The sequence below is a fragment of the Mobula hypostoma genome, chromosome 1 (assembly GCF_963921235.1).
Source record: "Mobula hypostoma chromosome 1, sMobHyp1.1, whole genome shotgun sequence".
Classification (NCBI taxonomy): Eukaryota; Metazoa; Chordata; class Chondrichthyes; order Myliobatiformes; family Myliobatidae; genus Mobula; species Mobula hypostoma.
Genome location: NC_086097.1, coordinates 48,023,102 through 48,048,286, shown reverse-complemented (window position 1 = coordinate 48,048,286; position 25,185 = coordinate 48,023,102). Strand labels below are relative to the sequence as shown.

General features: G+C 42.5%; 1 protein-coding gene across 1 annotated transcript in view; it reads right to left on the bottom strand.

The window, feature by feature from the left end:
* Positions 1-10,301: 10,301 nt before the first annotated feature.
* aspg (asparaginase homolog (S. cerevisiae)) overlaps positions 10,302-25,185 on the bottom strand; it is a 100,813-nt gene continuing 85,929 nt past the window's right edge. The window contains exon 17 of the mRNA XM_063048044.1: positions 10,302-11,223. Within this exon, the coding sequence (XP_062904114.1) occupies positions 11,167-11,223 (57 nt within the window). The 3' untranslated portion in view covers positions 10,302-11,166. The remainder of the gene's footprint in view (positions 11,224-25,185) is intronic.

The following is a 25,185-nucleotide window of genomic DNA, read 5'->3' as shown; positions in this document are numbered from 1 at the left end:
CCTTGAGCGACATGCAGAAAACGCTGGAGAAACCCAGCAACCCAGCATCGACAGAGGGAAATCATCCTGATAAAGTGTCTCACCCCAAAATCCCGACTATTTATTTCCCTCCATGGATGCTGCCCGGCTTGCTGGGTTCCTCCAGCATCTTGAGCATGTTGCTCTAAGTTTACGGCTAGTACAGAATCTTTTGTGCCTCCATGTGCTGCGAAGCAAAACCAATCTGCCAGAGAAGTTCAGTGGGTTGAGCAGTATTTGCAAGGGAAAGGAATTGTTGATGTTTCAGATCGCAATCCTATATCAGGACATTGCATGGAGAGGGAAGGTAGCTGGTATAAAGAGGAGCGGGGTGAGAGGGAACGGGGGGGGGGACCCTTTAGGTGATTAGTGAACCAAGGAAAGGTGTGAAGAATAAAACAGATGGAACCTGGGAGGGATGAGGAGGGATGGAGTTGGGAGGCAGGTGGAGCCAGTGGGAGGAGGAGAGAGGAGGGTGAAGGTGGAGGCTGCTGGACGGGTGAAAAGCAGGAACACAAATACTACCAGTGCTGGGACCTGATAAGTAAGGAAAATAATAATAGAATTTACATAGAACATAGAAACATAGAAAACCTACAGCACAATAAAGGCCCTTCGGCCTACAGAGTTGTGCCAAACATGGCCCTACCTTAGAAATTACTAGGCTTACCCATAGCCCTCTATTTTTCTAAGCTCCATGTACCTATCCAAAAGTCTCTTAAAAGACCCATGGTTTCCGCCTCCACCACCGTTGCCGGCAACCCATTCCACGCACTCACCACTCTCTGAGTAAAAAACTTACCCCTGACATTTCCTCTGTACCTACTCCCCAGCACCTTAAACCAGTATCCTCTTGTGGTAGCCCTGGGAAAAAGCCTCTGACTCTCCAGACGATCAATGTCTCTCACCATCTTATACACCTCTATCAAGTTACCCCTCATCCTCCATCGCTCCAAGGAGAAAAGGCCGAGTTCACTCAACCTATTCTCATAAGGAATGCTCCCCAATCCAGGCAACATCCTTGTAAATTTTCGCTGCACCCTTTCTATGGTTTCCACATCCTTCCTGTAGTGAGGCGACCAGAACTGAACACAGTACTCCAAGTGGGGTCTGACCAGGGTCCTATATAGCTGTAACATTACCTCTCGGCTCCTAAATTCAATTCCATGATTGATGAAGGCCAATACACCGTATGCCTTCTTAACCACAGAATCAACCTACGCAGCTGCTTTGAGCGTCCTATGGACTCGGATCCCAAGATCCCTCTGAGCCTCCACACTGCCAAGAGTCTTACCATTAATACTATATTCTGCTATCATATTTGACCTACCAAAATGAACCACTTCGCACTTATCTGGGTTGATGCCAAAATGAACCACTTCATACTTACCTGGGTTGAATTTGGGAGGAGTATGCAGATGAAAGCATATGGGAAAGGGGGAAGGAGTCCAATAGGTAAAGTATGCAGGAATTAAGTGGATTGGGACCAGGGGAGAGGATGAAAATAGGTGATGAGGGGCTGCAGAAAGAGAGGGAGAGAAGCAGGGGAGGGCTTTGAAATTAGGAGATAGGGTTATGCGAACCTGGAAAATTCATACTATTGATTTACACTTTGCCTTGATGGAGATGAGGTGTTGTTCCTCTAGTTTGCTTTGGGCCTCACCTTGGCAGTGGAGAAGGCTGATGACAGACGGCTCGGAGTGGGAATGGGGAGGGGAATTGTAAGAGCAAGCTACAAGGAGCTCAGAAGCACAGGTGCTCCACACATTGCTCACCCAGACTGCACTTGGTTTAACAGTGCTGAGGAGTCCACGTCAGGAGTATTGAACGCAGTTGACAAGGTTGGAGGAGGTGCACATGATGCATGGTTTTGACCTGGAAAGTTGATGATTCCTTTCCTCCTACAGATGCTGCTCGACCTGCTGAATTCCTTTCACAGATAGTCTATTGCCCCATTTAGTTGCTCTCTGTTTTAAAGCTATCAACCAATAAATTAGATTGCCTTTATGAGGTGTAGGCCAGTATCCGTGGACTTCTCTCTAGCATATTTGTATGAAAATATAGTGTATGATACTTACATGCATAATATTCAAATGGAGTTCTTCATAAAATTTGGAATGTGCCTGGATTCTCCCAATATGTACACTTCTAACACAATGAGGCAAAGAGCAGCTATTCTTGTGTGAAGTTCACTAAACACTATTTCTTAGGTTCACATAATTTAACAGTGAAAATTCATCCTATTGATGGAACGTAGCCACAATAATTTGGCTTCATTTCAGATTCTTCAGTTTACATATTTTGATTAGCATTTTAATGATTCTCAAGAAACTATAAACATTTTAAATTTCATTTAGTCCTTCTACAGATAGAAACACATTGACAAGAATGTTATGAAGTCAACATACAACTTTATGTGAATGTTTTACAACAATAAAATTACATATTCTGAAGCCGTCACTTGCAGGAAAAATTCCTTGATACAGTAAACTCTCCCAGGATCAATGTTCAACTGAGAAGATGAGTAGAAACAAACACTGTTATTTCCTCATTTTCAGGCAGTGATCTTTAGTAGTAGTGCTGTCACTCAAGCTGAGTATGATGTTCTCCCAAGGGGTTATTACCTTAATGGAGAACCCTATGCGTGACTTTGTTTAACATGGAGAGACTGATACACAGGTAGTCGCTGCATGGTCCTCGATCGGGATCTGGGCCCCGCGGCATGGCATGTAAGATGACTGTGGACCCTTCACTGCTGCAGCTTTCCTCATCGGCTTTCACTACTATTGTGATGTATCATCATCTACCAGCGGTTGAGGTCTTGGTTTGATTGTTCTTTGCATGGAACCTCCCCTCTGACCTTATCTCCATGGGTGACCCTTCCAGGAACTAACGTCCAGCCGGCATTGCTCTCAGAGATCTCAGAAACTCACAAACCTCTCCACCACGACAAGATGATGATCCTCGGAGAAGGAATGTCTGTTTTTGTTCCAGTTACAATATGTGTTTCAGACAATGCAGAAAAGCGTGAGGGATTGCAGTTTGGGAGGAGAAACCAGGGTAAGGCTTATACAGTGAATGGTAAGGTACTCAGGTGTGCGGTATAACAGAGAGCAGGGAATACAGATCCATAATTCCTTGAAAGTGGCATCACTGGGGAACTGTTGGCACATTGGCCTTCATAAATCAGAGCATTAAGTACAGGAGTTGAGATGTTATGTATGTTGAGGTCTATAAGATGTTGGTGAGGCCGAATTTGGAGTATTGTGTGCTGTTCTGGTCACCTACCTAGAGGAAGGATATCAATAAGCTTGGAAGCACGCAGAGAAAATTTACAAGAATGTTGCCTTGATTTGAGGGCTTGAGTTATAGGGAAAGTTTGAATAGGTTAGGATTTTATTCACTGGAGCACAGGAAAATGAGGAGAGATCTTACAGAGGTATACAAAATGATGAGGGGTATAGATAGGGTGGGTGATTGCAGGCTTTTCCCCCTCAGGTTGGGTGAGACTAGAACCAGAAGTCATAAGTTTAGGGCAAAAGGTGAAGTATTTAAAGGGAATCCAGGGGAAACCTTTTCACTCAGAAAGCAGTGCGAGTATGGAGAGAACTGCCAGCAGAAACAGTAGATGCAAGATCAGTCATAACATTTAAGAGAAATTGATACGTATATGTAGAAGAGAGGTTCAGAGGACTATGGTCTAGATGCATATAGGTGGGTCTGGGCAGACCAGGCCAGCATGGACTAGATGGACTGAAGGGTCATTTACTGTTCTGTAGTGACTTATAGCTCCATGACTCTATGACAAATGTTAGGCACTTGGGAAAATATAATTTTTTTAAGTATTTGAATGCCTCTTGAGCACATTTAAATACATATTTTATTCACATAGACAGTGTTGCAGTGTTTTGAAGAAATGGATGAAATTCAACTTAAAAGTGGCCTGTAATATCATTTAACAAGGGAAACTCTGCAGGTACCGGAAATCCAAAACAACACACGCAAGATGATGAAGAGGGACTATGGAAATGAATAAACAGTTGAATTTTTGGGCCCAGACCCTTCTACAGGACTGGAGAGAAACAGGGAAGACAACAGAATAAAAAGGTGGGGGAGGGGAAGCCCAGTGGGTAGGAAAGGTAAAGGGCTGGCGAGGAAGGAACCTGATAGGAGAGGAGAGTGGACCACAGGGGAAAGGGAAGAAGGAGGTAGTCCAGGGGGAGGTGATAGGCAGGTGAAAGAAATAAGAGGCCACAGTGAGGAATAAAAAAAGAGGAGAGAGGAAGGGATTTTTTTTACTGGAAGGAGAGATCGATATCCATTTTATCAGATCAGAGGCTAACCAGACAGAATACAAGGTGTTGCTCCACCACCCTGAGGGCGGCCTCATTGTGGCACAAGAGGAGGCCATGAACCAACATGTCGGAATAGGAATGGGAATTGGAATTAAAATGTTTGGCCACAGGCTTTTGGTGGATGGAGCAGAGAGCAGTCCCCCAGTTTACCATGGGTCTCACCAACGTAGAAGAGGCTGCGTCGACCACACAATAGGTGGCCCCAGTGAAGTGTTGCCTCACCTGGGAGGACTGTTTGGAGCCCTGTAAGGAGGTGAGGAAGGAGGTGAACAGGCAGGTGTAGCACTTTAGCCACTTGCAGTGCTGAGGGTTGGGAGGGAGATTATTCAGAAGGGATGAATGGACAAGGGAATCACGGAGGGAGCAATCCCTGCAGAAAGTGGAGTTGGGTTGGGGGGGAAGATAAAGACATGTTTGGTGGTAGGATCCCTTTAGAGATGTTGGAAGTTGTGGAGAACGATGTGTTGAATGTGGAGGCTCATAGTGTGGTGGGCAAGAATAAGAGGAACTCTATCACTGATAAGGCGATGGAAATATGGGGTGAGCACAGATGTTTGGGAAATAGAGGAGATGTGGGTGAGGACAGCGTCAATGGTGGAGGAAGGGAAACCCCGCTCTTTGAAAAAGGAGGACATCTTCGGAAAGGAAAGCCTCCGCTGGGAACAGATGCGGCAGAGATGAAGGAAATGAGAAAAAGGAATAGCATTTTTCCAGGAGGCAGGGTGGGAAGAGATAATCAAAATAACCATGGATATAGGTAAGTTTATAAAAGATAGCAGTCGACAGATGGAGACAGAGAGATCAAGTAAGGAGAGAGGTGTCAGAAATGATTGAGAGAGGGGAGAGAGGTGTCAGAAATGATTGAGAAAGGGGAGGGAGGTGTCAGAAATGATTGATAAAGGGGAGAGAGGTGTCAGGAATGATTGAGAAAGGGGAGGGAGGTATCAGAAATGATTGAGAAAGACTTCTGGAGCGGATGTCAGGTGAATTTAATTCTTAGGTCATATTTGCATGTTCCAAAAATCATTCCAGCCACAGCCTGTGGAAGTATATTATTACTGTTGGGTAAGTTTGGCAAGTTGCTTGAAACCTATGTAAGTACTAACCAGCAAGATAAATGACAAACATGGAAGGGGAATTTGGAACAATCACAGTCATAGAAGGCAAAAGGAATTATCAAGTGAATGTTGCTACTAACACTAAGGCTTAGTCAAGCCTGCAAAGAAGAAAGACAAATATTTTAATATATTTGGTTGCAATTATGCAAATAATTATCCTTGTCAAACAGTAACACAACTTATAGTCAACTGTTATTGTGGTTTGGAGCTTCTCAGAGTCATGCAGCAGATTTTCATCTGTATCACGTCTACTGTGGATTGTCTTCTGATTCTGAAATAATGAGTTATTATTTCTTTGAATGAGCAATGACTCATTTACAATAGAACCACCCCTTCTGAGGATATCAAATTCAAAAGGGAAAAAAATCTCTCCAAAACAAAAAGCATTGTGGTATGGTTTCTAGAAACCTTAATGAAACATGTAGTGTTGGAATCATTAAAGGCAGGTGACATGGAAACAGGGAGAAACATAGAGTTAATCTCTTAGGCCAATGTCTTTTTTCAAACCAGTCATGAATTCTATTCGTGATTTGCAAAGATTCATTGCTTCTCATAGATAGATTCAATATATTCAGATCTGAAATAGCTACTTTTCATTAAAGGGAAATAAGAAAAGGGAAACGATTTGTAATCAGATCTTACTTAGATGGAAGAAAATGGAAACAATTGCTTTTTAGTTTGACCCAAGTAGTCAGATATATGATTAAAAATTAATGTTGGAGGAGAACAGTCTTTCGAATATTAACATCAATTGAACCTTATTTCATGAATAACATGCAAGAAAAATAAAACTTAAGAAATAGGAGCGGGGAAAGTCATCAGTCCTCCTAGATTCTTCTGCCATTCATTAAAATCTTGGTTAATCTTAAGATTAACAAGATTATTTTTTTATAAAATACTAAGGCTTTCATTCTGATATTGAAACATTGAAAAAAGGGATTAATGTGTTGCCTATTCTTCACTTTATTTTTTTCACTTGTATTTGTTTCTCACGGTAACACGTTGAAGCTGCACCCTCTCTAACATGCTGGTGGAGAGAGTTTTACTTGTTTTTTTTAGCGCTGGAAATAGTTACATTTGGACACGTCTCGTTAGCATGGCAGCAGGATGGTCGCATTGTTTATTCCAGGGACCAACTGATTGCGCTCATGCCCGCCGGTTTAGCGAACAGAGCAGCGGACATCCCGGCTGAAATCTGGAGGAAAATACACAGAGGATGCAGAGGGGGATCAAAAAGGCGAGGGAAGAGGGCCGGGTCGAGACAACAGAGGCTTATGGAGAAGAGAAGTTATAAGCCGTGTCTCCCCTCTCTGATCATGGGAGATGTGAGATCGCTGGAGAATAAAATGGATGAACTGACGGCACTTGTCAGGGAACATTTCAGGAGAGCAGTGTCTTTCTTTTCTTTTTAAATCTTTTTATTAATTTTTCAAAATTGTAAACTCAATAACAAAGTTAGTACAAAGAGATTGGAATAATGTTCATCCGCATATATAAAATGAATTTTAAGTAACATAGATATAAAAGACTTCCAAACTCATAATGAAATTAATCATTAAAAAAAGAAATAAAAAGAAAAAAAATATATAAACAAAAAAAACCCCAAAAGAAAAAAAGAAAAAAAAACCCAAAAAAAGCAAAACAGGGCTAGACCAACAGCTTGTATCAGACACGTTCAATAATGTCGTTAACTCCGCTCCTCTCATCATATAATTGAAGTTTAGAAAAAAGATTCAGAAAGGTCAGATTACATGAAAATGTCGTATAAAAGGTTTCCGAGAGCTTCACTGAGACGTGGCTGCACGAGGACATACCCGATCAAAGCGTTTCCATAGAGGGCTTCCAGACCGTTCGAGCTGACCGGAATTGCACTGAGAGCGGTAAGCGTAAAGGAGGGGGGCTTGCGGTTCTGGTAAACAACAGATGGTGCAATCCTGGGCACATTACGATCAAGGAACGCGTTTGTAGCCCGGATATTGAACTTTTTGCTGTTGGACTCCGGCCATATTATTTGCCAAGGGAAATCTCGCATGCAACTGTGGTTGTTGTGTACATCCCTCCCTCTGCCAACCCAGCATCGGCGTGTAACATCATTTACACTGTCATAGCCAGATTACAAACCCAGCACCCGAGTGCCCTCATTACCATCTCGGGTGACTTCAACCATGTTACCATGGCTAGAACACTGCCCAACTTCACGCAGTATGTGAGCTGTACAACCAGAGGGGAGAGGGCTCTGGATTTGATGTACGCTAACGTTAAGGATGCATACAGCTCCTCTTCCCTCCCCCCATTGGGAAGGTCTGATCAGAACCTGGTGCATCTAAAACCCTGCTACGTGCCCCTGCTGAAGAGTAAACCTGCAACCTCGAGGACAGTGAGGAAATGGTCGGAGGAGGCTTATGAGGTGCTCCAGGGTTGTTTAGAGGTGACAGATTGGCAGGCACTCTGTGAGCCACATGGAGAGGATATTGATGGGCTCACAGAGTGCATCTCTGATTACATCAGCTTCTGTGTGGACTGCAATGTTCCGACAAGAACTGTCCTTTGTTATTCAGATAACAAGCCATGGGTGACAAAGGACATTAAGGACATCCTGAATGCTAAAAAGAGGGCGTTTAGAGATGGAAATAGGGAGGAGCTGAGGGCAATACAGAGGAACCTGAAAGCCAGGATCAGGGAGGCTTAAGACAGGTACAGGAGGAAGCTTGAGTGGAAACTCCAGCAGAACAACATGAGAGAGGTCTGGAGGGGGATGAGGACCATCACTGGGTTCCGGCAAACTAGCAACAGAGGAGCTGAAGGCAGTGTGGACAGGGCCAATGAACTTAACCTGTTCTTTAACAGATTTGACATTGTGGCCCCTGCCCATCCCCCACATGAGCCATCTGTTGTTGGCCCCCAACCAACACATATTCCACTCTCCCCTCCTACCCCTCCTCACAGTCTCCCACCGTGCTCTCATGACTATACCCCTTCCCCACACGAAACCACCACAGTGGGCTTCACAGCTGAACAGGTGAGAAGACAGCTGAAATGTCTCAACCCAAGCAAAGCTGCAGGACCGGATGGTGTCAGTACCAGGGTGCTCAAAGCCGGAGGGTTCCTGTACTGTGGAAGACGTCCTGCCGCGTTCCTGTGCCGAAGATGCCGTGCCCCAGCGGCCTCAATGACTACAGACCAGTGGCATTGACCTCCCACATCATGAAGACCCTGGAGAGACTTGTTCTGGAGCTGCTCCGGCCTATGGTCAGGCCACACTTAGATCCCCTCCAGTTCGCCTACCAGCCCCGACTAGGAGTTGAGGATGTCATCGTCTTCCTGCTGAACTGTGTCTACGCCCACCTGGACAAGCCAGCGAGCACTGTGAGGGTCATGTTTTTTGACTTCTCCAGTGCGTTCAACACCATCCGCCCTGCTCTGCTGGGGGAGAAGCTGACAGCGATGCAGGTGGATGCTTCCCTGGTATCATGGATTCTTGATTACCTGACTGGCAGACCACAGTACATGTGCTTGCAACACTGTGTGTCCGACAGAGTGATCAGCAGCACTGGGGCTCCACAGGGGACTGTCTTGTCTCCCTTTCTCTTCACCATTTACACCTCGGACTTCAACTACTGCACAGAGTCTTGCCATCTTCAGAAGTTTTCGGATGACTCTGCCATAGTTGGATGCATCAGCAAGGGAGATGAGGCTGAGTACAGGGCTACGGTAGGAAACTTTGTCACATGGTGTGAGCAGAATTATCTGCAGCTTAATGTGAAAAAGACTAAGGAGCTGGTGGTAGGCCTGAGGAGAGCTAAGGTACCGGTGACCCCTGTTTCCATCCAGGGGGTCAGTGTGGACATGGTGGAGGATTACAAATACCTGGGGATACGAATTGACAATAAACTGGACTGGTCAAAGAACACTGAGGCTGTCTACAAGAAGGGTCAGAGCCGTCTCTATTTCCTGAGGAGACTGAGGTCCTTTAACATCTGCCGGACGATGCTGAGGGTGTTCTGCGAGTCTGTGGTGGCCAGTGCTATCATGTTTGCTGTTGTGTGCTGGGGCAGCAGGCTGACGGTAACAGACACCAACAGAATCAACAAACTCATTCGTAAGGCCAGTGATGTTGTGGGGATGGAACTGGACTCTCTCACGGTGGTGTCTGAAAAGAGGATGCTGTCTAAGTTGCATGCCATTTTGGACAATGTCTCCCATCCACTACATAATGTATTGGTTGGGCACAGGAGTACATTCAGCCAGAGGCTCATTCCACCGAGATGCAGTACTGAGCATCACAGGAAGTCATTCCTGCCTGTGGCCATCAAACTTTACAACTCCTCCCTTGGAGGGTGAGACACCCTGAGCCAATAGGCTGGTCCTAGACTTATTTCATAATTTCCTGGCATAATTTACATGTTACTATTTAACTATTTATGGTTTTATTACTATTTATTATTTATGGTGCAACTGCAACGAAAACCAATTTCTCCCGGGATCAATAAAGTATGACTATGACTATGACTATGGCTATGACTTGAGGAAGCTACCGAAACACAAAAATACAGACACGAGTACAGTTGGTGACCAAAACTCTCCTTTTTATCCCTCTGTCCCTCTGAATATACCTCTTTCCCATCCTCTGGGTCCCCCCCCCCTTGTCTTTCTTCCCGGACCTCCTGTCCCATGATCCTCTCGTACCCCCTTTTGCCAATCACCTGTCCAGCTCTTGGCTCCATCCCTCCCCCTCCTGTCTTCTCCTATCATTTTGCATCTCCCCCTCCCCCTCCAGCTTTCAAATCCCTTACAAACTCTTCCTTCAGTTAGTCCTGACGAAGGGTCTCGGCCTGAAACGTCGACTGCGCCTCTTCCTATAGATGCTGCCTGGCCTGCTGCGTTCACCAGCAACTTTGATGTGTGTTGCTTGAATTTCCAGCATCTGCAGAATTCCTGTTGTTTGCATTATATGCAATAACCTGATTTGTTGTCAGAAAGTTGGTACACTTAGTACAAAGGATAAATGAAATGGGTAAAGCATATCTCAGGGCTACCAAAACACATTGGTTCAACTGGAATATGTACAAAAATAGCACAGGTTATCCACCTAATATCCTCCTGACCTTTATAATTGTCTGAAGGAAATTATGCCGCCATTTTATACTTGTCGAAAGCTACTTGTGAAACCTATTCCACCTGATAAAAATTGGGACAATACATCACTCTTTATGCTTAGGTGCTTACCTATAAGCTAACAGATGCAACATTCTGAGTTTGCAACCTCTCCATTAATTTTTCTTCTTGTTTTGTTTTAAAGTAGAATAGAAAATTGTTTGCTTCATAACACATTACTGCCCCTGGTACTTTAACAAGTTTCTAAGGCAAAATAAAAAAAAAAAGTTCTGACTTCTTTATTGATAGATTTTGACTCCAATCATGGAACAAATGAATAAGAAGTAGAGACCAAGCTAGCTGGCAGACTGATAGAACTGGGCAGAGCTGGGCAAAGACGGTGGCAGTGGTCCAAGCTGTGGTAAAACTATCTACTTCTCTTTTATCCTCTGTGTAATGTTTAATGTTCCAATATACTTTTTTTCTTATAAAAGTAAAAACACCAAAGGTAATTTGGAACTCTATTTCTTCAGCTTTATGATGTGTGAAAAAGTAAACTTGTTGGAAATCACCACTCATGACTACTGTATCCAAGGCGATCTGCCGGCAACAGAGTGGAATGAAAGCTCCTCATTGTCCTGCAATAAATCATAAAATTGTAGGACTATAAATAGTTGTTTTACAACCATATTTATAATTTCAGAATGCAAATGACTTTGAACTGAATTTTCTTTGCGAGCAGAGATTCCTTAAGCAGTCATTGCTTCATTGAAATAATGTTCCATGGTTTATGATTAAGCAAAACAAATTGTTTTCTTATGATTTAGTGCTGGTTGTTCTGGCTTCTAACCTTGCTGAGGTAAGAGCTGCAGCTTCAAGAAAGGTTTTTGGGACCTGGGTGGTGAGATTCAGGAGTACCAGATGAGCAGAAGTGCCATCTGAAAACTTGCCGTACGCCATAAAGAGTGTAATGGATGAAGTGTTGCCTAGCCATCAGCAGCAGAGCACACATCTCTACAGAGCAATGAATTATATGCAGAAGGGTAAACAATGCATCCTTAGCAATGAAAATTAAAAGGCACTAAGGGAAAATACAATATACATCAGCTGGCAAATGGAGATGTGGGAAAATAACTGTTACTACAAGATTACCAAAAACAACCAGAAGCAATACATTTAATGGTCTACTTTTAGATTTCAAATCTCCCTCAGTTTAAGTGCAACTAAATGTCTTGCGATTATTCCTTGCTTTTAAGGTGTGAATTTTAAATTGTTCTTTTTCTACAGGATTGCTCCTGAACATCATCATTTATTTTCTGAAACAAAAAAAAGTAACCAGGAATTTTTAGAGGCCATCTCAACACAAGGCATGATAATTAGACAGAGAAAATTCAAATTACAATTCACTAAAATTGCACAGGCAAAACAGATAAGCTGTGTTATTAGCTCAAGCTAGAAGCTGTTGTTCATTATATTGTATTTCCAGTTAATGTGAGAATGGATCTGGTATATAAGGACAGTGTGATCACTCATAAGTACATTTTTCCCATATGCATTGACTAATGAACATGGCCTTTGTTTCTACCGTGTAAGCAGGAGCAAAGCACTAAAGTCCATTCATCTTAGTCATACCATTTAAGAATATTTTACCATGTGAATATAGAAAGACATTGCACGCATATGTACACCCCATTAAACTCATAAAGATCAGGTGTCCTATATTACCTTGTGTTAGGTGACAGTGGAATACTTTGTTGGGATGAGCTCGTTGCCTGAGTTGAATTACCTGGCGGCTGAATGTATTTGTAATTTGTCACAAATATCTTGACTATAAAGTTCTGAAAATTTTGCACAGAGGTGGGGAAGAATCTCAGTGGTAATCCAGAGCAACAAGAAAGGTTTAAAAGGTGAATTTTTAGTGTGGCTTTTGATGGAGAAGTGCACTGAGATGTGGTTCCATGAAGGGGAAGTGCCACAGTGATAATTAACTTGTCGGCTCATGCAGATGAACAGTTAAAGCAAGTAAAATGAGAGTTCAGTTATTTTGTTGCGATCATTGGCACAAGGATAGGATCATGGGAAGGTGGGATCGACCTTCCACTTCAGTGACCTGGGGGGATCTGGAAAGCACTGGCTGGAACAACAGAAGCAGATTCAATACTGACTTTCAGAAAGGAAGTATATAAATATGTCAAAGAGAAAATTTGCAGGGTTATGAGGAAAGTGCAGGGAAGTGAAACTAAACTATAGTATTTTAAGCAGGTAGAATGTGCACGTGGCCTCCTCCTGCATTGTATTACTCTGTGTGCCATTACTGAATAGTCAAATTAATTCAAATAACATAAAGAATTGTGTCCCAGAAACTTCAGCACTTTCTCAGCATCACCCACATTCTGAGATAAGGGAGCGAGTGTGCCATCACCTCCTTTCCCCTTGCTAGCCTCATTATTTCAAACTTCTAACATTAAATATCAAACAGAAAACAGCAAAGCTTGAAACAGTCTGACAGCATCTGTGGAAAGAGAAGAAATGTTAACATCTCAGGTCAAAGGACTTTTATCAGAATCTGGAAATAGGAAAAACAGCTGTAATTTGCAGAGAGAGATTGGCAGAGGGATGGATAAGACAAAGGAGATATCTCTGATAGGGTGTGTTATGTTTATATTACATAACCATATGCCACATATTGTTACATTTAACGTAGTGAATTAATAAACAAGAATGCTTAATCAACAAAATATTTACATGATTGCTCAAATATTATTGAAATATTATATACACAACTCCTATGCTTAGCTATAAACTCCAACTCAATAGAGACCACGTCTCAACTATATGCACAGCATACTATATAATACAGCTACTATATGCAGACATCCACAGCATAGTAAATTTTAAATTGTCCCATTCAAGCCTGAAGATTAATTCACTGTGGAGGACTTCTTACTCTTGTTGGATAATGCCTTTCCTGACAAGGGGGATCACTATGCTTGGCAGGTGAGACTCGTGGCTGTGAAACAATCTCAGGTTCTGGGGCCTCCTCCGTAGTAATTGTAGGAATTGGCTCTGAGACTGCAGGAAGTGGTTCTGACAGTGGCAGCCACCTTCCATCTCTAACAATTGACTCCTCAAATGATCAATGTGTCATCTCCAGATGATATCAGGCACAATCTCCACTGAGTAGGGGACTGGTCCAGTTCTGTCCTTAACCCCTTCCCAGTACCATCTTTTGATCACCTTTATAGTCCCTCAGCAGGAGTGAAACATTGAACCTCTTTGTGTGAGTAGTCTTCAATTTGCCTCAGCTATTTGTCCTGCATACTCTTCCTGAGATTAGGTTTGAGGAGATCCACGCGTGGGTGCAAGGGATGGCCCAGAAACAACAGAGCTGGTGAATTGTTGGTTGTGCAGTGTGCTGCATTGCGATATGCAAAAAGGAAATGGGAGAACTTCTAATTCAGTGATCATGTAGTGTGTTCCCCTGACATGGTTTGCAGTGTGTTCTCTAGACTCTGGACAAAACTTTTTGCCAAGCCTTTTATAGTTGGGTGGTATCGTGCAGATGTAATGCAATGTCTTATTCCATTCATTTTCAGGAATGAGTGAAACTGTTCCACAATGAACTGGGGTCCATTGTCACTGACTAAGTGTACTGGAACACCAGTCCTTGTGAAGAGGCTTCTCAACACATGAACAGTGAGCGAGGCTGTAGTGGGATGCTATTGGGATCACTTCTGGCCACTTTGTAGCTGCATCCACTACTACAAGGAAAGCTGTGCCCACGAATGTTCTGGGAAAATCCACACGAATCTTCTGCAGGCCACTCCCGGGGATAGAGAGGCACTGTTCTTGGCATCTTCTGGACATGGTGGCATCCCGAACAGTGCATGGCAAGCTGCTCGATTGCTGATCTGTCCCAGGCCACCAGATAAAGCTTTGAGCCATTGCTTTTATTTTTACCACCCCTAGATGATCAGCATGTAGCTCCACCAACACTTTAGCTCTCAGCTTGGATGGTACAACCTCAATCTCCATGTATGGCGACTCCATCAAGGGCACATCCCTTGCTTTCATGCTGGTAAAAATAGGAGAACTGGCACTTTGGGTGGCCATGTAGACCTGAGGCAGTGGGGGGTCTTGTCTGCTTTCCCTTTGCATCATCTCTGCCATAATATGGAGACTTTCAATTTGTAGTAGGAAGAATACATCAAGAGGAGTTAACTTTTTTGTAAAATTTTTTGATATTTCTTTTTCCAGGGTAAACAGCATTTCCATGATTAGTCATCCCCTTGAATTAAATCTTGTAATTATGTCCTCCAAGAAACAGAGCCCATCTGTGGATTGAAAATGGACACCAGACCCAATGCCTCTTTGTCAACTCATACATAATTTTTCTCAGCAGTGGTAAGGAAACACGATGCAAAGGCCGTGGGGCATTCATTTCCATCACTCATAACATCTGACCTGACTGTGCTTATACCATCAGCTGAGGCATCGCAGGCAAGCTTCACTGGACAATGTGGATCATAATGTTTGAGTACAGTGTCTGACATCACCATTTCCTTTGCTTTTTGGAAAGCCATCTCACATTGCATCGTCCATTGCCATTTCATCCTGATCTGTAGTAATGCATGCAAGGGGTGGAGTGCAGTAGCCAGGTTTGGCAGGAACCTGTTATGGTAATTGACAAATTCTAAAAAGAACAGCAACTGTGATATGTCCTTTGGTGTTGGGGCAATCCACCACCGCCTGAATTTTCTCAGCACACTTATGTAATTCTTGTGCATCAAAGGTAAGTGGTACTTGGTTGAAAGAATTCACACTCTTTTACCTTTGATATGTTTGAGTTTTCCAAAACGATGGTTGAATACTGCCATGCCATCATCCAGTACCTTTCTTAATCTGCTTTCAGTTGTCTTTATTGCCAGAGATGTGGCATGCAAATTGTAGATGGATCTCCAATCATATTGCAGTTGTCTCAGCTACTCATATCATCACAATGTTGGCCCTCCTATTTTTACCACATAAAAGCCCAATGTGGTTTGTTGGTTATTGTATTTCACTGTTACAAACGTCATTCCCAAAGGAGTTATTTTTTTTCCACTATAGGTTCTCAGTTGGATATCTGCAGGCTTCAATTTAGTATCTTTTAAATGATGTCCAAACTCATTTTGTGAAAGGACTGAAAGAGTCAAGCCAGTGTCCAATTCATTCTGGTGTAAACTATATTGCTTGTCTGTTATTAGTTTTCACATTGTAAATCTTAAGGCTACATGGTCTTGTATCACTCGCATCATTATCAGATTTTTCATCAACAGCTTGCAGGTTAGTGCTCTTTTAGAAACTGCAACTTGACTTTTTTATCTTTGTATCGTCTATGTGAGTCCATTTATTTTTGCCTGCCTGACATGTTCTTTGTATATGACCTACTTTGTTGTATTTTCTGCAAATTTCATCCTTAAACCTACATTGGACTGGTGAATGTGAGCCCTGCACAATGGTAACACAATTTGTATGGCTAGGCAGGTTTCTGTTTATTCATTGCAAATTTTGTTCACACTCAATTTCATTCCTAACTGCAACTCGATTGCATTTCTGTTTGCTGTTTCCATTGATACAGCAATTTCAACTGCTGTTTTAAATGTGAGCTGCGCTTCAGTTAGGACCCATCTTGAATGCTTTCTTGTAGGATTCCACAAACTAAACAATCTCTCAGTGCATCATTAAGTTCATCACTGAACTAACAATGCTCAGACAATTTCTTCAATTCAGCCACATACACTGAAATGGATGCCCCTTCCTTCTGATTCCACTTATGAAACCTAAAGCGTTCTGCAATCAACAATGGTTTCAGTTCTACATGTTCCTGCATTACTTTCATGACATCTGCAAAGCACATTTCTGCTGGTTATGTTGGAGCAGTCAAACTCTAAAGCAAACTGTATGCCTTTCAACCCAAGCACTAAGCAAAAATTGGTACTTGTTTCTTATTGGCTATTTCATTTGGTTTAAAATACTGTACAATTTGTTCAGTATATGTGAGTAAGTATCCATTGAGCAATCGAAGATGCCTATCTTTCTGATGTAGCCAGACATTTCTGCTTTTTCTTTAACTCAACCCTCTCTACACATGCTGTGTTGTGCATTTTTTTCTCGACCATTCCTCGCTGCACTTCAATAGGTCGATGGCCATCTCAGGTTTATTGTAAAAATATCTCATTGCCACTGTTACGTTTTATAACTTCAAAGCATTAAACTAATTGGAAGAAAAGCAAGGGAGTCCAAAATGATGTAAGTCCTGATGAAGGGTCTTGGCCCGAAAAGTCGATTGTACTCTTTTCCATAGGTGCTGCCTGGCCTGCTGATTTCCTCCAGCACTTTGTGTGTGTTGTTTGGATTTTCAACACCAGCAGATTTTCTCTTGTTTGCGAGTCTTCATTCCTTCATTGCTTTAAGCGAGGCATGGGGTAGCATCATGGTTTATGCAATTCATGTATTTTTACATATAACCTGTAGTGAATTGTACAAACCAGAATGCTTAATCAACAAGATTACTCAAATATTACCAAAGTATTAAATACACAACAGGGTGAGACCAGGGTTGACATAGAAATAACCTGTAGAAGTATAAATTGAGTTCTGTTCAATGACCTTCAGATCCGGCCTTCTAGATCTCTACATCATCCTTCAGAAAAGAAATGGGGAAATATTCTTTCCATTTGATTATTAATTTGGCTTCTGTAGAATAGTTCCTCTTTATTTACACCATCAAAACCCCTCATAACATAGTTCTATTAAATCTTCCATTTCTTTTCTTTCCTGCCTTCTCCAGCCTCTCTGCATAACTGAAGGTCTTCATGCTGCTGTACTTCCAGTAAACTGCATCTATTAAGCCAACACCCTGGAACTCCTTTCCCCAAGAGCACAGTGGGAAACCTCAGTAGTTCAAGCAGGCTGCTCACCCACACCTTCTCCAAGGTAGTCGAATAGCTCAACTCGCAACTTGTCGGCAACAATGACATCCTATGAGTGAATAAAAGGTTTTCATCTCAAAGGAGAAAGTATCATACATCTTAAGCATATTCAGACCAAATATCACACCAACCTATTCTATATCCATTAATAAGAAGGATGTAAATGTTACAGCTTTCTTTAGCCCCATCGATGCCCATAAATATCTCATGTCCTTATATAGTAATATCTTTGTCCTTGTCCTAGACTTCTCCGAGCACTTCACTACAGCTCTACCTTTTAAGTGCAAATTAGTTTCTCCACCTTCACTCTTCCTGATCATATCCCAAACATAAGAGCCCAGTGCATCTATAGATGCGAACTTCCCACTATTCAAGGCATTTACAAAGACAGGTATGTAAAAAGGGCCCGAAGGATCACTGGGGACCCGAGTCACCCCAGCCACAAACTGTTTCAGCTGCTACCATCCAGGAAACGGTACCGCAGCATGAAAGCCAGGACCAACACGGTCTGGGACAGCTTCTTCCACCAGGCCATCAGACTGCTTATCTCATGCTGACACAACTGTATTTCTATGTTATATTGACTATCCTGTTGTACATACTATTTATTATAAATTATTATAAAAAGAGGTAGTGGGTAGTGACTCCATATGTCACTACTACAGGGCGTGACGACCCTGATTTACATGAATCCCGGGCTCAGCTGGCTCCAGCTGACAGTACCCAGTGTGGGCCCCTATCCAGGGTTACGGATCCCACTGCCTTGTGGGTATCTTCGAGAGAAGAGAAGGCTAAGGACTAAACCCTACACAAATCCGGAGTGGAGCCCCTAAGGCGGTTGGATGACGTATCACGTCACCTCCCGGCAGCTCCTGCAGCCAAGTTGATGCCAAATGTACTGCTTTGCATTCCTTTGGACCACATCCGCGAGGCCGAGAGGGGGATCTTGATGTCTGGGCAGCCCAGGATCTTCATATTCATTGCCCAGTTCTGCACCCTGGGGTGCATCCATTGTCTACTCAGACAGACGGAGCCATTAACTAACTATAAATTGCACATTGCACAGTTAGACGAGACATAATGTAAAGATTGTTACTCCTTGTGTGTACGAAGAATATACGAAGAAAGTTTGTAAATAATAAGGTCAATTCAATTCAGTTCTATTCCTTTTGTTAAAAATGTGAAAAAAAAACATTATATCAGATTAATAGGCAAACAGATTTCTTACTAATTTAGCAATTACATTTTCCAAACTCATGGAATTCTAACAGTAATACAGAAGGTGCATCTGTGGAGAGAGGAGAGGAACAGTTAATGTTTGAGTTCCATAATCTATCATCAGCAACTGTTAATCCCAAACACAAGAGGAAAACTGGAGTCATTGCAACATGAAAATACCAGGCACACGTATGCTCACCTGCACATGGGCGTGTAATGCATAGACATTTTCAAGAGCTCATCCTGTATAAGAATAAATGGTACCTGTTTCCCCAGTCAGGTAAGTTGAACTGACATTTTAAAAGAGTAACAATTAAGTTAATTCTGTTTTCAGGCCTCAGCTATACCTGAACTTCAGTTCAGTTCAGCTATCTGAATTAAACATTACAGCATAGTCGCAGTTTCAACATGCCCCACTGACAAGCTTTGTTGAGGATGCACACAAATTGGCTGATAAATTATAGCACTAATCAGAACAGGGCAGATGAGTGATCTGTAAGACATTGACTGCAGAGAGATACCTAATAACAGAGAGCTTTTGCCTGTGTGTTCTGCCTATCAGATCCTGTTAGCCGAGCCCCAGAACATAGTCTGCCCCGTAACAGCATTTTATGATATTGTCTGTATGATATCTCTCCACTTTTGGATTCCCTGCAGTTGTTAGGAGCTTCATGAATTCCATGGGACATCAGAGATGGGGACATCTCTCAGTTATTAGTGATGAGAAGTCAGAAAAGCACATTCGTCAACAATTCTTGAAATCTGTTGAGCATAGTCTCAGAAAGTTTGCATCAATATAGAAATTCACTGTCTCACGTGTTTCTTACTCCCCTCTCCCCACCTTCTTACAATGACTCTTCATCTTTTTTTATCCCCCTGTCCTGCTGAAGGGACTCGGCCCGAAACGTCAACTGCACTCTTTTCCATAGATGCTGCCTGACCTGCTGAATTCCTCCAGCATTTTGTGTGTGTGACACACAAGAAATCTCTGTTCAGATGCTTCCTGCTTGTACCTCAGTTCAGTCCAGTATGGTACTTTCAAGCCAGGTTTATTGTTTTTTTTTCACAAACTCTGCCAGTGATTTGGTGCTGGAACTAGTTCAAAGTTCAAAGTTCAGTGCTGATGATCTCGAGGTACCACGCCTGCTGCATCTAAGCTTTCTTGGATTTGTTTACAAATATAGTCAGGTTCTCTTGAACATTATGATTTCCCAATTTTTCACCATTTAAAAAACAGCTAGCATTTTTTTCCTCCACGAAATGAATAACCTCACATTTTCCCACATTACATTCCATCTGCCATGTTGGTAGCCACTTACTCAGTTTGTTTATATTATCTGGAAGTCAATCTGTGTTCTTTCATTCAGGAGACACAAAAGAAACTGCCAATTCTGGAAGCTGGATCAACACACAAAATGCTGGAGGAACTCAGCAGTTTAGACTGCATCGATTGAAGGAAATGGAGAGTCAACATTTTGGGCTGAGAACCATCATCAGGACTGGAAGGAAAGAGGCAGATTTAAAAAATGGCAGAAAGGAGTGAAGCAAGAGCTGGCAGGCAATAGGTGGATCCAGGTGAGGGAGGGGGAGAGTGGAAATTATTCAAGAAGCTGAGAGGTGATAGGTGGAGTGACAAAGGGATGAAGAAGGTGAAATCTGATAGGAGAGGACAGTGGATCATGGAATAAAACGATGTGAGGAATGAATCAAAAGCAGGAACATGTAGGTGATGGGCAGATCGAAATGGCGGCAAGGGGAAAGAGCAAAGGTGGTGGAGATGGTGGGACAAGCAAAAACAAAAGGAACAAGGGGAAGAAGTTAACATAAGTTGGGAAATTAATAGTATTACTTACCGCACTGACTCCTACAGGTACCTCGATAATTTCTTGTCAGTCACTTGCCAACCTCAACATAACATCCCATCTCCTGTACTCAGTACTTTGATCTATGAAGACCAATGCATCAAGAGCTTTCTTTACGAACCTATCTAACTGTGACGCTACTTTCAATGAATTATGTACCTGTATTCCAAGATCCCTTTGCTCTACCACAGTCCTCAGTGCCCGACCATTCACTGCGTAAGACCTACCCTGATAGGTCCTGCCGAAGTGCAACACCTTGCTCTTGTCTGCATGAAATTCCATCTGCCATTTTTAAGCCTACTTTTCAGCTGATTCAGATTCTGCTGCGAGCCAGGATGGCCTTTCTTGCTGTCCACTATGACCCCAATCTTGGGGTCATCCACCAATTTACTGATCCAGTTCACCAGATTATCATCTAGATCATTGGTATACAATGCCCCTTGATATTTAACCCCCTTGGAAGTTTTCATGTTTTATTGTCTTACAACATTGAATCACAGTGGATTTAATTTGGCTTTTTTTTTGACACTGATCAACAGAAAAAGACTCTTTCAGGTCAAAGTGAAAACAGATCTCTACAAAGTGTTCTAAACTAATTACAAATATAAAACATAAAATAATTGATTGCATAAGCAACAAGAGAAAATCTGCAGATGCTGGAAATCCAGGCAACACACACAAAATACTGGAAGAACTCAACAGGCCAGGCAGCACCTATGGAAGAGCGTACAGTCGACATTTCGAGCTGAGACCCTTGGAAGGGTGATTGTATAAGTATTCCCCCCCTTCAAGTCAGTATTTAGTAGATACACCTTTGGCAGCAATTACAGCCTTGAGTCTGTGTGGATGGGTCTTTATCAGCTTTGCACATCTGGACACTGCAATCTTCCCCCATTCTTCTTTACAAAACTGCTTAAGCTCTGTCAGATTGCATGGGGATTATGAGCAAACAGCCCTTTTCAAATCCAGCCACAAATCCTCAATTTGATTGGGCTCTGATCGCTGACTTGCTCACTCCAGGACATTAACTATGTTGTTTTTAAGCCATTCCTGTGTGGCTTTGGCTTTATGCTTGGGGTCATTGTCTTGTTGGAAAACAAATCTTCTCCCAAGTCGAAGTTCTCTTGCACACTGCATCAGGTTGTCATCCAGGATTTCCCTGTATTTTGCTGCATTCATTTTACCCTCTACCTTTACAAGCTTTCCACTGACTTCTGCAATGAAGCATCCCCACAGCACAATGCAGCCAAAATGCTCAATTTTGGTTTTATCAGACCATAGAACCTTCTTCCAGCTGACTTCAGAGTCTCCCACATGCCTTCTGGCAAACTCTAGCCAAGATTTCATGTGAGTTTTTTTTTCAACAGTAGCTTTCTCTTTGCCACTCTCCCATAAAGCTACAACTGGTGAAGCACCTGGGCAACAGTTGTTGTATGTGCAGTCTCTCCCATTTCAGTCACTGAAGCTTGTAACTCCTCCTGAGTTAACATGTCTCTTGGTGGCCTCCCTCACTAGTCTCCTTCTTGCACGGTCACTCAGTTTTTGAGGATGGCCTGCTCTAGGTAGATTTACAGCTGTGCCATATTCTTTCCATCTCTGGATGATTGAGTGAACTGTACTCCAAGGGATATTCAGTGACTTGGAAATTTTCTTGTATCCATCTCCTGCCTTGTGCTTTTCAATAACCTTTCACAGAGTTGCTTGAAGTGTTCTTTTGTCTTCATGGTGTAGTTTTTGCAAGGATACTGACTCACAGGTCCCCAAAAATAGATCTCCATTTAACTAATATGTGACTTCTAAAACAAATTGTGATGATTTGGTGTGTCATATTAAAGGGTGATGAATACTTATATTCTTCTAAATTCCAGTGAATAAAGCCCAGACCCATCAGATACACTTCATATGACAAGATATCCAATCCTGGAATCATTTTTGAGAACCTCATTTGAACTCCCTCCAGTTTCAGTACACACCTTCTAAGATAAGGGGCTCACAGCTGCTCACAATGCTCCAAGTGAGGCCTCACCAGTGCTTTCTAATGTCTCAAAGTTACATCCTTGCTTTTATATTCTAGTCCTCTTGAAATGAATGTTAACATCGCATTTGCCTTCCTCGCAACAGATACAACCTGTAAATTAACCTGTAGAGAATCCTGCACAAGGACTTCCAGATCCCTTTGCACCTCAGATTGTTGTATTTTCTCTCTATTTAGAAAATAGTCAATCCATTCATTTCTTCTACCAAATCTCATGACCATATACTTACCGACACTGTATTCCATCTGCCACCTCTTTGCCCATTCTCCTAATCTGTCTTCTGTAACCCTGCTATTTCCCCAAAACTACTTAGCCCTCCACCTTTTGTCTGCAAACTTGGCAACAAGGCCATCAATTACATTATCCAAGTTATTGATATATAACGTAAAAAGAATCAGTCCCAACAGAGACCCCTGTGGAACACCACTAGTCACCGGCAGCCAACCAGAAAAGGCTCCCTTTATTCCCACTCTTTGCAACCTGCAGGTCAGCCACTGCTTTATCAATGCTGGAATCTTCCCTGTAATACCATGGGCTCATAACTTGTTAAGCAGCCTCACATGTGGAACCTTGTCAAAGCCTTCTAAAAATCCAAATGCTCAACATCAACTAATCCTCCTTTGTCTCTCCTGATTGTTATTTCTTCAAGGAATTCCAACAGATTTTTCAGGAAAGATTTTCCCTTGAGGAAACCATGCTGACTACAGCCTATTTTATCATGTGTCTCCTAGTACCCTGGAACCACATTTTAAAAATAGGCTCCAACATTTTCCCAATCATTGAGGTCAGACTAACTGGCCTATAATTTCCCTTCTTCTGCCTCTCCCTTCTTGCTTAGTGGAGTGACATTTGCAATTTTCCAGTCTTTCAGAACCTAGTGATTATTGAAAGATCATTGCTAATGCCTCACAACCTCTTTAGCCACTCCTTTCAGAACCCTGCTGTGTACACCATCTGGTCCAGGTGACATCTACCTTCAGGCCTTTCAGTTTCCCAAGAACCTTTACTCTAGTTATGGTAACTTCACACACTTCATGACCCCTGACACCTGGAACTTCCATCATACTGCTAAGATCTTCCACAGTGAAGGCCGATGCAAAATACCTATTCAGTTCGACCATTTCTTCGTTCCCCATTAATATCTCTCCAGCATCATTTTCCAGTGGTCTGGTATCCACTCGTGCATCTCTTTTACACTTCATGTATCTGAAAAAACTTTTGGCATCTTCTTTATTATTGGCCAACTTATTTTTGTATTCCATCTTTACCTTCTTAATTACTACTTAGTTGACTTCTGTTGGCATTTAGAAGCTTCCCAATCCTCTAACTTTCCATTAATGTTTGCTCTATTATATGCCCTCCCTTTGGTTTTTAAGTTGGTTTTGACTTCCGTTATTAGCCACAGTTGTGTCTTCTTGCCTTTAGAATTCTTCCTCTTTGGGATGTATATATCCTGTGCCTTCCCGATTGCTTCCAGAAATTCCAGCTCTGCTGTCATTCCTGGCACTGCTCTTTTCCAATTAATTCTGGTCAACTCCTCTCTCATGCCTCTAATTTCCTTTATTTCACTGTAATACTGAACCATCTGACTTTAGCTTCTCCTTCTCAAATTTCAGGGTGAATTGGATCATATTATGATCACTTAGACCATAAGACATAGGAGCAAAATTAGGCCATTTTGCCCATCGAGTCTGCTCTGCCATTCAATCATGGCTGAACACATTTTTCTCCTCCTCAGCCCCACTGCCCAGCCTTGCCCCATAACCTTTGATGCCCTGTCCAATCAAGAACCTATCAAGCTCTGCCTTAAATACAACTAACGACCTGGCCTCCCTAGCTGCCTGTGGCAATAAATTTCACAAATTACCACAAACAGTAACTGAACTCACCTCTGGCTCAAGAAACTTCTTCACATCTTTCTTTTAAATGGATGTCCCTCTATCCTGAGGCTGTGCCCTTTTGTCCTGGAATTCTCCACCATGGAAAGCATCCTTTCCACATCTACTCTGTCTAGACCGGTCAACATTCAAAAGGTTTCAATGAGATCCCTCCTCATCCTTCTAAACTCCAGCGAGTATAGACTCAGAGATATCAAATGTTCCTCGTATGACAATACTTTCATTCCTGGAATCATCCTTGTGAACCTCCTCTGAATCCTCTCCAATGCCAGCACATCTTTTCTTAGATGAGGGGCCCAAAACTGTTCACAATTCCCCAAGTGAGGCCTCACCAATGCCTTATAAAGCCTTAGCATCATATTCCTGCTCTTGTACCCTAGACCTCTTGAAGTGAATGCTAACGTGACACATGCCCTCCTCACCAACTCTACCAGCAAGTTAACCTTTAAGGAGTTCTGCACAGAGACTCCCAAGTCCCGTTGCATCTCAGATTTTTGGATTTTCTCCCCATTTAGAAAATAGCCTGCGCATTTATTTCTTCTACCAAAGCTTTTTCCAACATTGTGTTTCATTTGCCCCTCTCTTGCTATTCTCTTAATCTGTCTAAATCCT